At 42.3% G+C, this 14,593-nt stretch overlaps 1 protein-coding gene across 4 annotated transcripts in view; it reads right to left on the bottom strand.

Moving 5' to 3' along the window:
• The window catches only part of pcdh19 (protocadherin 19), a 54,235-nt gene that overhangs the window by 18,874 nt on the left and 20,768 nt on the right, over window positions 1-14,593 (bottom strand). For all 4 annotated transcript variants that reach the window (XM_044363987.1, XM_044363988.1, XM_044363985.1 and 1 more), the window contains exons 3-4: window positions 5,871-5,929; window positions 3,914-4,086 (exon numbers count right to left, since the gene is read on the bottom strand). In XM_044363987.1, the coding sequence (XP_044219922.1) occupies window positions 3,914-4,086; window positions 5,871-5,929 (232 nt within the window). The remainder of the gene's footprint in view (window positions 1-3,913; window positions 4,087-5,870; window positions 5,930-14,593) is intronic.

Raw genomic sequence — 14,593 nt, 5'->3', positions numbered from 1 at the left:
GGAGCTGAAATCAATTAGGAACAGTGAAACCCTGCGGATCTGCTGATGGAAGAAGGGAATATGGAGAAGTCTGTGGCCCACGGAGGGGGCTTCCATTCCTGGGCTCCAGCTTCAGGCACACACCCATAGGGAGCTAACAGATAGATGAGATATATTCTCCAGAGGTGGAAGCCAAGGAATGTCAGAAATAAAAGAGGCCTGTTCCCTGCTCTAGCTAATTGAGCAGTCTTGGATCCCTTTGAGTCTAATAAGCCAAGAGGAAAGGCTTTTTTTTTGATGAACACTTACACATTGACCTGAAAATAATTCCAAAACCAAGACCATGAACCTCTAAACCCACAAATCGGACACTGTAAAAAGACATCATGCTCTCTCATCCCCTCCTGCGGAGATAACTCGAGCGATTTAACAATACATGAATCTTAATCCTTAAAAACCATGGCTCATCCATATCCGGGAGGAATTAAATGTGAGCTATGACAATCAAAGGAAGTTGAAAAAAATAGATTTAGCTCCCTTTGTCACCAGCCCCCTCGGAGTCTGTTCCCTTCCTTCTCCCTTGACACTAATGGTTCTACAGAGGCAAAGCTAGCATGTCGCACATTTCCACCAAATCCCCCTAACTTCACAGACATGCCTATAAAGATAAAGAAGAATTCATTTTATATAGCTCTTCTTCTCAGTTTATAGTTACAGCGATATCATCCATTCATATTCTATTGGCAGATATGAGGGAGCCATTACATGTTAAAGATAGCCCTTCCTTTATAGATTTTAAGAGATTTAATGTAATTTGTTCTTCAGATACTTCTCTAATCTAATCCAGTGGGTGAGGATATTTCAGGTCAGGTTCTCAAAAAGAGCACACACTCCTCTTTAGATTCTTGGCAGGGATCCAAAACAGAGGCATTCGCTCAGATTTAAGTCTAAAATCTTTTCACAGGCACTTCGCTGAAAGTTACCTTGGTCGTGGCTGGAGCAGGATTAATGAATGCATAAAACAGTCATGGACAAAAGCCAAATATCAAACTCCTAAATTGAAACAGAAAGAAGAAAATGCCCACTGTAATACAGAGCCGGGTTAGTTAGCAGCTGAATCTTGTCACACAAATGAATTCCCACATGAAAGCCTGCAAGATGATGGGGACGCAGGGTCTTTGTGTAAAGGTAACAGCTTGTCTCCTGGGCAAACAACACCTTTACATGGCACTGGGAAGGGTAAACATTTGCACTGTAAAAGCCCAAGAGTTTAACCCTTCCTCTTTCCTCCTTCCAGCTTCCTTTTGTTCTCAGCAGTTATCAACACAAGAAAACAGAACAATAAAAACACACAAAAAACAAGGCTCTTCTATCCTCGGCTTGCGTGTGTTGTTGTCCTTTGGCAATTGCAGTCTCTCAACTTGTTTTCTGCTTTAGCTGGCAGGAGAGGCACACCATACAACAGAGTTACTCCCAGAAGACATCCGAGCAGCAGGGTGTTTAGCGAACATGCCTATTCGTTTTCTGACAATTCCCTCCATTCACTCAATATAACAAGCGCAGAGTGTCCATTTTTGTCAATTAAGACAGATGAGCTCAAAGTAAAACCACATCATCACATGACTGTAACCACTGTGGCTCTCATATTATATCAACCTCAACTGTTCTATTTCTGCCTTTGTGCTCAAGTCAGTTTGCACAGAGGAAAATGAAGCAGGGAAATGAGGAAGCTAGTGTTCTCCAGAGGAGCCACAAAAAAAAAAAAAAAAAAAAAAAAAATTGACGATGTAAAATTCTTATACAACGGGAGAGACAGATTCAACTGTGTCATGCTGAATCTGCCCATCTCTATCAGCCCACCATGCCCTTTAACTATGTAATTAGACTGTTGAGATGGTAATAGAGGGACGATTTCATTTGCTATCCCATTACATTTCTGCATGTGTAAGGATCTTTGGTCAATTCATTTAATAATTACTCTCTGGTGTGACCACTGCTGCTGACTGACTTTCTAAACAAAGGGAGGAGAAATTTCAGTGAAGCCATTTTATTTTGTGAAGAAAATTGTTGCCCAAAAGTGGGTCTGGAGACGACCACAGTATTAATAATAATTTTTTAAAAAGCCAATAACAAACCACCTAATTGTAATTCCAAACAGATACTTTGTTATCATCTATTCGTTCTGGTCAAAAGAACGGACAAAACTGTGAAATAGCCTCTTGTTCTGTTTACCAGCATTGTGGTGCTGCATTACACATTCAGGAGGCATGCATCCATTTTGCTGAAACAGATACAATCATTGGTGGTGTTAATGAAAAAAGAACTGCCTCAGAGAGCTCTTCCCACTTGTAATATTCTTCATGTACATCATTTCTAATTGTCTCCAATAATGAGATCCCACTACTAGACGACCTGTCAGCATGCATTTTTTAGCGGTACAGGAATTTTTGCGGGTTGCGCGGTAATTACAGCTGGCAGCCAATAGTCAGCAAATCCGCTTTTCATTGTTCATTATCGTCTGATGCCACAAAGAGGACACCCAGTACAAGTTGATTCTAATGGTCACCATACTTCCTGACCCTTCTCAGCCACGTTATTACAACGGGCTACTGGCCATAGAGGCGGATCCATTTGTACGACTTTACTCTCTAATAACATGAAGTATATGTTGTCATGTTATCATTCCCCAGTCAAACAACATCTACAACAAAATTTCTCCAAGTGAGGTTAGCTAAATATTCCGAGGAACAGACAAGTAAGGACCCACACACATCTATTACTGCTTCTTCAACCACACACACACTTCACAGTCCACTGATAAGAATAAGTGGATAAATAATTAAAAAAAAAAAAATCACACACATCATTCCTTCATGCATTTTTATAAAGTAGGATTCATTTTCCTCATCTCTTACTCATTAAAATTTCTTTCCTATATGAGCTGAGGAGGAAAAAAAGTAGAGTGGTGAGAAAGTAGACAGCCTTACTAGGGCAGCGTTAGTAAAAAGGGACCAAAATAATGTCGATGTTAACTGAGGGAAGAAAAACCTAAATTTGGCACAAGTTCCCAAACTGGAGCACAGGGCAAATGTAAACTGCGAGTGATATTGTTAAGTGCCGTTCTCAAGAGTGTGCTTGCAAAGTGAAATGTCCAGTGTTTCCTCCTGACTCAGAATAAAAATTGCTAATGTGACTCATCTTAAAATGTTTGTGATTTTCACACACACGCACGCACACACACAGAGATGCTCGTGCTCTACTGAGCCGTTGCACCTGTGCATGCAGTGTTTCCTCAGAGCTTTGTAAATACCCTCAGGTGCATATAACATTCAGGTCTGCTCCAAACAGCTTTATCCTGCTCTCTCTCTCTCTCTCTCTCTCTCTCTCTCTCTCTCCCTTGTACTGACCCACTCTCTCCTCAGTCTGACTGGCAGTAGTTAAGAATGAACATGACCCTTACACTGACTTCTGCCAACCAAGTGGATGTCTTTTTAAACGGTGAGTCAGAAATGAAACATCAACATTAATTCCCTGCTAAATGATCCCACTGAATAATGGATGAGGGCACGTGGAGATATGTAGATTTCCACCTTCTACCTTTTTGAGCCTAATTGCTGCCATTCAAGCACATCTTAAGTCAGCCTGCCATCAAGAACAGACATAGCTACTATCAGTCAATAATGTTGCCTAAGCCTGTATCAAAGGGTAGCCTTAGCTGTCACAGATCCCTCACATTAGCTGCTCTAGCAGGACATCAAAGACAAAAAAAAACTGTTATGTTATTCATACTTGCACATCTGAAGCCTGCAATGGGCATAATGCACCTTAAAAGATGCTCTAACAGACTCAGGCACACACTCAAATACACATTGGTCTTATCTTGAAACTGGCAAAACACAACACAGGACACACACACAAGCACACACTGTCTTACCTTGGTCAGGCAGCTGGCAAACATTGGGAGGGACAGTCATGTTCAGCACGTCATTGACAGCCGTGTCAACATAGTGTCCTCTCTGGACATCATGTTCACTGTCGGTCTGGTCGCTCTCCTCGTGGCCACTGTCCTTCAGACTGTTCCCCTCCAGGTCTTTGAATGTCGATGTGCTACATGGGGGCCAGGAGGGAGGAGAGGGAAATGTTGATTAACTGTCACATCACCTTCTCTCACACGCTCTCCTTCTTTGCTTGTCTCTGATGGTTTGTGACGAGCTGTCTGTCTTTCTCTCTCTGTCCCTTTTCATGTCCTTCCAGTGTATTCTTTGCCTTTTTATGTGGTCCATTTTGCTGTGTTCAGGACAAATGAATAGTCATTTGTTTTAAGCCAAATCTTAGTTAAACACTACACTTTTGGAAGGAGCAAAGTCTCACTCCAGCCTCTATGCTTGCGGTAAACATGAAATAAATAGCAAATTGAAAGCCCTTTTGGTTTATATAGACATGTTTCAACTTTACAGATAGCACGGCAGCTATGGGGTGTTTCAGACAGGGACATTTTTGGATGCACTGACTTCAAGGACATCGCATTGAACAAACAGGAGGCACTCACTCACTACAATCAAACAAATACTGCAGTAATCAGGAATTCCTGGAAGGAAGATGGATGTAGGAAATGCTGGAAGCATACAAACTGAGCATCTGTCTTGTCTGGGGCTCACAGTCAATAAAGAGGGTGGGGTGGGGGGCACAATCAACAGCTGCACAGTAACAGCGTGATTTCCCTTCATTTGATTTCCATCCCACTGGAACAAATTCCGCTTCACAAACAAGACTAAATAGGGGTGAATATATGAACATGTGTTCTTGCAGGAGAGGAATATATATGAATGAGCTCTTGTAAGGGGAGAAAAGAGGTTAGAGAGAGGAGAAAGAATACACTTAAGAGGAGATGAGAGTAAAGAAAAGTGTGCAAACAAAAAGAAAGGTAGAAGAAGTGAAGGACAGTACAAGGTAGCTGCATTCTCCCAACCCCGGCCTAACATTCTCCAGCCTGGGAGAGAGGACTGCAGTGGAGGGTAATGCTGGCTCTCTGATGTTATCACTGTAATTGCACCTGTCCCAGACCATAGGCTCACTGGCTCCTGAGGGGATTTCTTTGTAGTGTGCTGCAGAGGCCCACACTTGAATGCTCTTTGTTTACATTAATGCAGGGAATCTTTTGGGGGGAAATTGCCATAATGGGTTTTCAAAAGGCCAGGATGGCCTCAAACAAAAGAAAGCCCAGAATGTTCCACTGCTCCAGGTAAAAAGGGAGGATTGTAGTTTCGAAGTAAGCCTGGTTCCAAAAACCGCTATGGCTGGAGGGAATTATTATATGACCCCCATCCCACCCCTTAACCCTGCATTCTCACAACCCTATCTAATATCCAGGTGGACTGAAACACCCAATAACCTTCATCTACACAATGAAAACATTTTTTTTCACTTCTTTGGCCACACTAAAATAACGAACACAATTATTGACATCTCATGAAACATTTGTCTTGAAAAACAGTTTAAGAAAAACAGTTGGAGATATAATTTAATCATTGTATAGTTGTTTTAAACCATAACCTGATGCAATTCGAGCCACATGTGTTCCTAATGAATTGAATTACAGATGAGTAATAAGATTACCTGTAAATATGAAAATAATTACTTGCAGATTCTGTTGCTCTGTTTAATCTAATTATCTGAAAGTATGATTTTGCGGCTCATTTCAACAAGTGTCTACTAAATGCATTTTGGAGTAATGCTTTTTATCCCCTAAATTCTATCCTCCCATCGCAATTACACTAGCATGCAAGAATACATGCAAACTGCTGCAAAGGTAGCTGTGCTCTCATTAGATAAAACAATTACAGATAACAATGGTAACAAGGCGCTGGTAACAATTTCTAATCAAGACATACCTTTTAATGAGGTGGGCTCTGCTGTTCACATAACTGGAGTCAATGGAATAATTCTCCGTCTGTAACAGAGCGATGCAGGGGGGAAGGGAGGTGGGGGTTGGAGGGTGAATGGGTGGGGTGGGGGTTGTGGTTGAGGGATGATGGGGGGGCAACAGAGAGAGGTACTTTTAATAACTGAAGCAACCAAAATAATGTTAGCAGTAATTGGCTTTCAGTAGAAATGTTATTTTACACAAAGGCCCCGGTGAGCAGCCTCAGCTTTCAAAGGGCTGAATCCTATTCTCTTTCAAAGCACACACACAGAGAGGCTGACTGGGAGTTGAGAGCTGAGGAGAGTGCTGCAGTGAGCGCAGCCTCTCTTCTCTTCTTCACCCTCCCGCTCTCGATCCTTTGCACCCTCCCTCCACTGCCAGTCAGCCCACCGTCTTTAAAATGGAGTCATTAGGGAGGACGGACTATCATGCAGACAGAGGGAGAAGAAAAGTTTCCCTTTTTTCTTCTCTGAACTCTTCACTTTTACCATGTTTGAGAAGACATTAATGTAGAAATATTAAATAAATAACTGCAAGAGAAGTAGATGAAATTAAGAGTGTACCAGGGGAATCTTAACTCCGCAATTGCAGATGAAAAGACTTTCAGAATATGCATACGATAGATCTCTGACCCACATTAGAGAACACAGTTCAAAGGCATCCTACATTCATTTTTTTCAACATTTATTTAGCAAGGAGAATGTCTGACGAGTAAGAGCACATGGACAGAGGAGTCAATGTACACTGAGCAGGTAGCCCCTCCTGCATCTGCCAAGCATCTACTCACACTAGGTAAGTTGTCAGCGGGCCAAAGGGTATCAAAGCCTCTCAAAGGACTTTCCCAGTCCTGCGAAAAGCCAGGATACGACCCTTTCGACAAAGTTTGATAAGATGCAGGTGTTTTCTGCAGAGAGAAAGCAGAGCCCTCACTTAAAATTCCAGTACGCAGATACTGTATCTTGATAAAAGCTGTGAGTCAATGGCTGACTTCCGAGGGAAGTCTACAATACCAATATCAAAGCCCTGTTGAAAAAAAGTCACCCGTATGATAAGAAAGGTTAATGCAGGCGCTGGAGCACAGTTGCTGATTATTAAGTGAGCTACACATTTGACACAGCCCTGCTGTTGAGGTAGCAGCAGCCCTGCACAGCTGTCATACATGGTGACCAAACAGATTTGGATTAAAACATAGTGTGTGACTGTGCGCACACTCTCCTTATTAGATGTTAATGGAGTTGAACATTTTGAACTCCTTCAATGTCTGCATGGAAGTGAAACCATAATGCTGAGGAATCTGAGCAGTGAGGACAGAGAGGAAATGTCAAATATTAGTTCCAGTCTTCTTGGATCTTTTTTTTGAAATAAATACATGAATAAATAAAAGTGCTGCTGGCAGATCAGACAGCCAATGTGTGGAGTTTACCTCCAACAAATAGCTCCCATTAACTGTTTGCAGGCTATCAAAAATGTAATAACTCATTAATGCTACCAAATGCATGCCCTTGCATTGCATATACACTGTGCAGCATCATCTGACTGATGCTGTCGCTGTTCTTGTATCTTTTGTTTCTGTAAACTTTAAAGAACTTGAGTGTGTCTCAGAAATGTAGTTATCTTCCAGTATTCTCAAAAGGGCATAGGTCTTCCTTCAATCTTCAGGAGATAAACTGTTGTTTGCCATCTCACCTCTTTTAATCCTAATTATTTTTGCAGGAAAATTATATAACGATAAGCAACAATGCAAGGCCAGGCCTCTGATTGGGGTTTGCTAAATTATGATGCAATGTGTTTGCGCTGAAGGTTAGCATCATTCTGTCTCCTTTTTACCATTTACCCCTAATTAAACTTTAACTCATTACTATAGAGGAGATAATTCATGAAAAGGAATTTAATTAACATTTTATTATTAGCCCTTAATTTGGAGCACACCATGTTTGTTCTCTTGTGTCACCCCTGACTCCTTTTGTTCCTGTTCAGCTTGACTCCATTAAATACAGTATCAAAGGTAACGGCACAGGCAATGCAACTCAGATTAATCATAAATTAAATATTAACATATCATTTAATGAATTTATAAATTATGCCACATTCTAGAATGCGGTGTTTTATCAAAGGTTAATATCTTAACCTTTACAGAATTACAGATCAATAATGTTTCTATACTATTATAAACATCTGCTGCATATGCATATGTTTTGTGTTCTACCTGTGCTCCACTTTGGTCCCAGTGAACACAAATTAAACTGCCTCATCTTCTACAGTAGCTGCGCATCCAGTGAGAGACTAATGAAAATGCAAGGCATGAGTAACAAGGGGAAAACTTCATTTAAAAGACAAGATAGAAAATTTCTTGTGAATGTCACTCTTGCTGCAGCCTATAATTGGTTTGGATGGCAGGTTCTGTGTGAGCATGGCCTGGAGAGGAAGGCAGCGTGCCCCAGCTCTCAAGCTGTTCCAGTCCTGAAATGGAACTGTACTTTCCATAATGCAATTCTCTCAAGGTTTTTACATAGAGCCCCTTAAGTGTGTAGTAGGCAGAAGCAAAGGAGACCCTTCATAGTATTCAACCATGCAGTGTTTTTACTTCACCATCTATCCCACTCCATCTTCAACAGTGGTTACTTATAAATCAAATGATACGGAGGAGATGACCACATTTCCCCTATTTATCAAATTGCCAATGGAAATAAACAAACAACCATCAATAGAAGGTATAACCTTGGGCACTGATGAGTCACTCAAGAGTGCGTATTCTGAGGAAGAATCGGATGCATTAGCCCTGGTTTCCTGTAAAGAAATGTAATGTCTCCACTTTTCTGACCAACCTCAAATTGTAGGACATGTCAATATATCTTGCTGGGAGGTCAAGTTTCAAGCAAGAGGATGAGGACTGCTTAACTACAGCGAGGACGCCACAAATGGCTACTTAATCAGGTTGGACAATGTGTTGTTGTGATCTGAGCGGCCCCAGTTTGGCGGCCAGAGCCACTCTATCCCCATAATTATTGTTCCGTTTCATCTGGAGGACTGGAGGGAGGAATGTAGTCCCTGGTGTTGCAGAGTGACTGATAGGTAGTGTCAGGATGAGTGGGGAGGGAAGTGGAAAGAGAGGGTGAAGATGGGAGGAAATGGGTAAGACTTGACCTGAGTCTTGCGGTCCAGCTGCAGCCCAGTAGCTTTCCCCTTTTCACCCTTTGCTTCTTTCTCTCCAGTAAAACCTGAGGCACAGGGACGATGGGCTCGCTCCTCTGCCACTGAGAGGAAAAGCAATCTCCTCGCCTAGTTGCTGCTGTAAGATTTGATTTGCCTTCCTCCCAGCGTGACAATTGGTTCTGTAGTCTGGATGCAAGTGTATTCATTGTGTGGGGGCATGGGGAGCACCACAGAGAAGAGGAGGGGTGGGGGAGTGGAGACACCAGTTGTTACACCAGTAAACACCCGACAAGTTCAGCAGATGTCACACAGATAGGAGAGAAAAAGAGAGAGAAAAAATGTCACACAGCTGCCCCACTGTATGTATTCTCGAGGCTGATACAGCAAAGTACAACATTTAAGCAGGGAAGCAAGAAAAGGAAATATGGGTAGATGCAGCAACATGCATAAATAAGATGCTATTTTGAAAAAAAAGGATGCATAAAATAGCGTCATCATCAATCTGTTCAACAATTAAATTGATAGGTAATGAGATCTGTTGTTCCCGTTGTCAAATGACAAATTACAGCTTAAAAATAGGACTGACAGGAAATCAGAATACTGTGATGTTGATAAAAAAAAGTCCTTTACCAGGCTGTATTTTTGTCTGAAAAAAATGTTAACATATTTAAAGATTGCCATTGATCAAATGACAAGATTAAACTTTGCTTAAACACAGATGCATGTGATCAATCTTTTAAAGAAAAGCTACATTTTTTAAATAAAGTGCATCTATTTAAAATGAGTGAAATTGCTTTAAAATAGAAGATATTTAATCAGGGTGGGGCAGGTTGTGTCTCAAAAAACCGAGCATCTAAAAGAGGAATCAATTATCAATTAGAGAAGTGAGTGTTTCATGTCTGTCATGGATGCAACTCTTTAATGTCGTCAATTTAGCTGACAAAAAACATCCAGTCACGCTTGTTTTGGACATAAAATGGTTGTACTGCTTCACTAAAATGCACACTTTAAACATACAGAACAAAAGACTAGACAGAATCAATTAAAATTGTCACATCAAATTTTGCTGCTTCATTCTGTGTTTGAGCAGCCTGAGTCTCAGTCTTTGTTTATTGTTGTTTATTGTTGCTGCAGCTTGCCCATGGACTCTCCTTGGTCCCGGAAGGAAATGTTACACATAATGTTCCTTGTTATTGATATCCCATTGCTAAAGGAAGGGATGGGGAGAAAGAGATCCGGGGGGTTTACAGGGCAAGCCAACAGCAATTAAGGAATAAAATCCAGTGAGATTTGGTTGTGACGAAGCTATAAGAGTAGTGATGGGGAAAAAGGGAAGAGAGAGGAGGAAATTGGAGTAAAAACTCCAGCGGCTGAAGGATGGTCAGTGTCTAAAACTGCCTGTTTACAGATGAATGTATTCCCCTCATGTAATTTTGCAGTGACGCAGAGGACTGTATGTGTGTGTGTGTGTGTGTGTGGGTAAGACGGGGCTGCAGGAGACTTTTTCATCCTATACACTGTGACTATGAAAAGAAATGCTTCACTTTGAGCCCCTTGCACATTTACATTTTTGCAAACACAGACTCTCTGCTTTTCTCAGAAAACAGTGCTTTGACATTCCCTGACTTGCAGGGATGTGCTGGCAGCCAACCACCTCGCCTCGCCTCTGGGTCGGCACCCAGCGGCACCTCTAAGCAGCTAACGTTCAGTTTGTGTGACGCCCATGACAAAGACACAGACCACCAACGCACTTGTTCGGAGTTTACACTGTATTTCTTTACCTTGCACAAGGGAAGAGACCATCTTCCACTCTGCTGCCATAACCCTCCACCACCACCACCCCTCTGCCCTCTACCCCAACGACCATCATCACCACTGTCTTCCCGATTATAGAATTTTCCATAGATCCTCTGCCATCTGCTAGATTATAGATTTCCCTCTTCCTTTAGAGAGGGCAGGGCCCCTAAGGGAGGATCAGTGGTAAAAAGGGTGAAAGAGTGCCTGAGGCACAGCTATGGTTGTGGATGAGATTACATTTTCTATTTCTGCCTGCTAAAGGGGGCCTGCCGTGATGAATACAGAGAGTTGTTACCATTTAATATCAACTGGCTCCCCTGCAAACTCAAATTATACACAATCAATTGTGACAGAGGGGTACACATGTGACAAATAACCTGCCACATTCTCTGCATCATTTTACTTCATCCTCCATCAATTCAACCCAAACCCGATCAATCACGTCACGAAAGTGAATGATTCCGGGGAGAGAATGTTTTAAAAAGCTTCCTTGCTTCACTGTAATTTGTACACTTCTGCTGTCTTTGTGACTGGATGTGCTCTCGTGTTTTGTGCAGGACAGAAAGAAAAAAAAAAAGAAGTAAACTGCTATTGTTAGGTCACTTGTTTCCTTGACCATATGTTTTACGTGTCAAGTATTGTTCAAGCAAACTAAATAACAGCCTCTCTCAAACACAATGAAACAGATACGTAAACACAACACCACTTCCTGCTTGTGTTTCCTTTTCATTTTTCTTGCCTTCCCGTGTGAAATCGAGCAAATATTTGCCCATTCGGACCAAAACAATCACCCCTTACCCTCATAAAGTCAGGAAAAAGGCCAAAGTGCTTGGGCTATTGCCTTGTTCCACCTGTGTATCACCCCCACATAGGAAACTGCAGATTGTGCGGATGTCTTTTTATTCTGAAACAGAGACAATAGTCCAGACCAGTCTCCATGTCACTCAGGCCTACAGGCTCCACAGAAGTCCACTTAGTAGAGATGTGATTAATTATACATACATTGATAGAAACAACATTCATTATTCATGAGCTTCTCAACGTCAAAGCTATTTCCCTCCCTTTCAGCATGATGAAAAGATTTTAAATAATAGGCCCTTTGCAGACGTCTGCATTCCAGTGTAGTCAACTGACGCTTAAGAGGCTTAAGTCAGAGCTGTTGTCTTACCAGGGAATCACTGCTCTGACCCAACATGTTTGAAAACTTTGGTGGCCATGTGGCTTCCTGGGTCGGTGTTTTTGTTTTGTCTTTGTCTTAAGAGACATAGCTGGTGCTTTTAAGCCTTTCAGATGGAGTTATAGTGTCCACTCAGACTGTGTCAATGAATAGGGGTCTACCGCGTCACCAAACACATAAGGCTGGATAAGGTTTCATTTAACACCTGTTCAGTGCTTATGTCTGCATGTGCTTTCAGACTTATTCTCTCTTCAAGTCAGAAAGAAAACCTGAGTATCTCTATGAGATTAAGATTTATGGTTTTACATAGTAAAAAGGGGGGAGGGCGGAAAAAGACTTGACTATCTACGCTGTTTCCTAAAAGAAATCCGCTTACTTTTCTTAAAGCCTGTGGAGCCTAATCAAACTCAAAAAGCAGGAACTTCCCCTTTGGGCAAGTCTTGAGGGATTTTCTTTAATTTGGATGTCAGACCAAAAAGTTTTCACACTCCTCTCATCCAGAAATCCGTTAATGTGTGTATGGCACCACATGAGTGAGGTAGGTGGTGATTTTCTGAACAGACTCCGGAGACATTCAGGGGAAACATCTAATCTAGGTAGATTTTGTGGTTTCCGGGCTATCTGGGGACAAGCATTACAAACGTATGTTTTTAGCAGTCAATTTTTTTTTTTCTGAGAGAATTACTAGATAGCATTTTCTCTTCTCAGTTGTGCCCTATATTAGCCAATGTAGAGGGAGAAGGGAGGCACACTAATTTAGTGCACAAGGAATTCCCAAAGGTTTCTCCCACCTCCCCTGGGCTGGGCCTTAAAAATAAACATTCAGAAGCACTGCAGATTATGTAAACACATTCCCCATAAATGCTTACATGAGAGCGGTGACTGAATAAACAGCATAACTTTTGAATTCAGCAATTCAAAAGTGACTCAAATCAAATTAATTTTTAATTAACTCAATGCACATGAGGACGACAGAAATTAGAAATCTGTGCATCTGTGATGAAAACTGATCAACTTGCAGTCTACAACATGGTAGAGCGCGGCTTCATAAATTTTCTCTTAGCAGCTTAAAGGTGGCTGCCAGTCACATCGGTGCTGCTGTAGTCTCTCTGTCTCTCTCTCTTCCTCCCTCCCTCTCTCTTTTTCTCTCGCTCACTGTGACAAGGCATCTTTCCAGACATTTTAGTTGGATGGAGATTTGCAGCAGCTCATTACAGACTGGGAGGCTCTGTGAGCGGATGCAGTCACTCGGAGATGGATTGAGTGGGTCTGTTTATTGACATTCCTTAATCTGACACTGGGTAAAGGGAATGAGTCACCGCCTCCAGACACACTACCACATCACAGCCACTCCAGCAAATAGGGAGGCAGCACCCAGGATACAAGTGGAACTTCATCAGCGCTCATTAATCCAACTACCCCAGGCCACTCGCTCAAACAAACCATGTTTACACTGTGTGTTGGCTGGATGGAGGGGTGATGGAGCTTTTCAAAGGGCATGTGTGCAGGTGCTCAGATCCGCAACGCACACACACACACACACAAATGAGCATACTGTCACCACACACACACACACACACACACATACAAACATGTACTCCAGACTCAAGCTCATCAAAACCTGCCCGCCCTCCAAACCCACAACCCCCTAAACACAATATCTGTGTGCACCAGCTGCTAAAACTCAGTTGATGCACTTTGTCTCACAAATCAGAGCTGGTGCTCAAATCAGGCTTGGACGATCGGGCTTGATGCCAAAGTACGTATCATAGAAAGGGGCTTTTTATTAAACAGATGGGCAGACGAGATCTTTAGCTCACGTCACAACAAGGCTACGCCTATCAGTGATCCAGCTATGGAAGTCTAGTTTGCTTTTTGATCCTGTTTGCTGGTGCTTCAATGTGAAGCACATCTGGTGCTAATATTTGGGATGGTCTTTCTAGGCAGCTGTCAGCACTGGGATTGACAGGAGAGTATTAGCTGCTTGCACATCACCACTGCATCTGTAAATCCAGCTTGTTAACAGGACTGTGACAGGCTGCCATCGGGGCACAGGAAGAACAAATCAACATCCAGCGCTATGTGGTCCGATCCTTCTGTTACACTACTGTTTAGTACATTATCTGACATACTGTATATGAACATGTGAATCTTTTATATCTCATGTTCAACTGGAAATTTAGAAAAAAAAAATCGAACCTTCAACAACAGCAAGAAATGTGTGAAATGTGTAAGCCAGTCACAAACAATGATACATCTCTCTTGAAGAAATGCACACATGCAGACACACAGTCACAAATGCAAAACAAGCAAAGGGGAATAAACACTGTGCATTCCCGGGGAGTCGGAGAGGGAACAGCGCAGCATAAATTTACAGTGAAACACACGTGTTCATACACAAACACACACATGCAATCGCAGTGGGGCAGAAAAGTCGGAGCGGGGCCTGCTGTCGTCTCCGTCGGGGACTGGGAGCCTAGCAGCTTGAGAGCAGGACTAGTGAAGAGGGGGCCAGATGCAGCGGGCTTGACCCACTCATTCGTGAGGGGGGGGTGTTCAGCAGC

This window comes from Thunnus albacares, chromosome 10, assembly GCF_914725855.1.
Source record: "Thunnus albacares chromosome 10, fThuAlb1.1, whole genome shotgun sequence".
Lineage (NCBI taxonomy): Eukaryota > Metazoa > Chordata > Actinopteri > Scombriformes > Scombridae > Thunnus > Thunnus albacares.
Note: the sequence above shows the minus strand (reverse complement) of the source record. Positions and strands in the feature narration are given on the sequence as shown.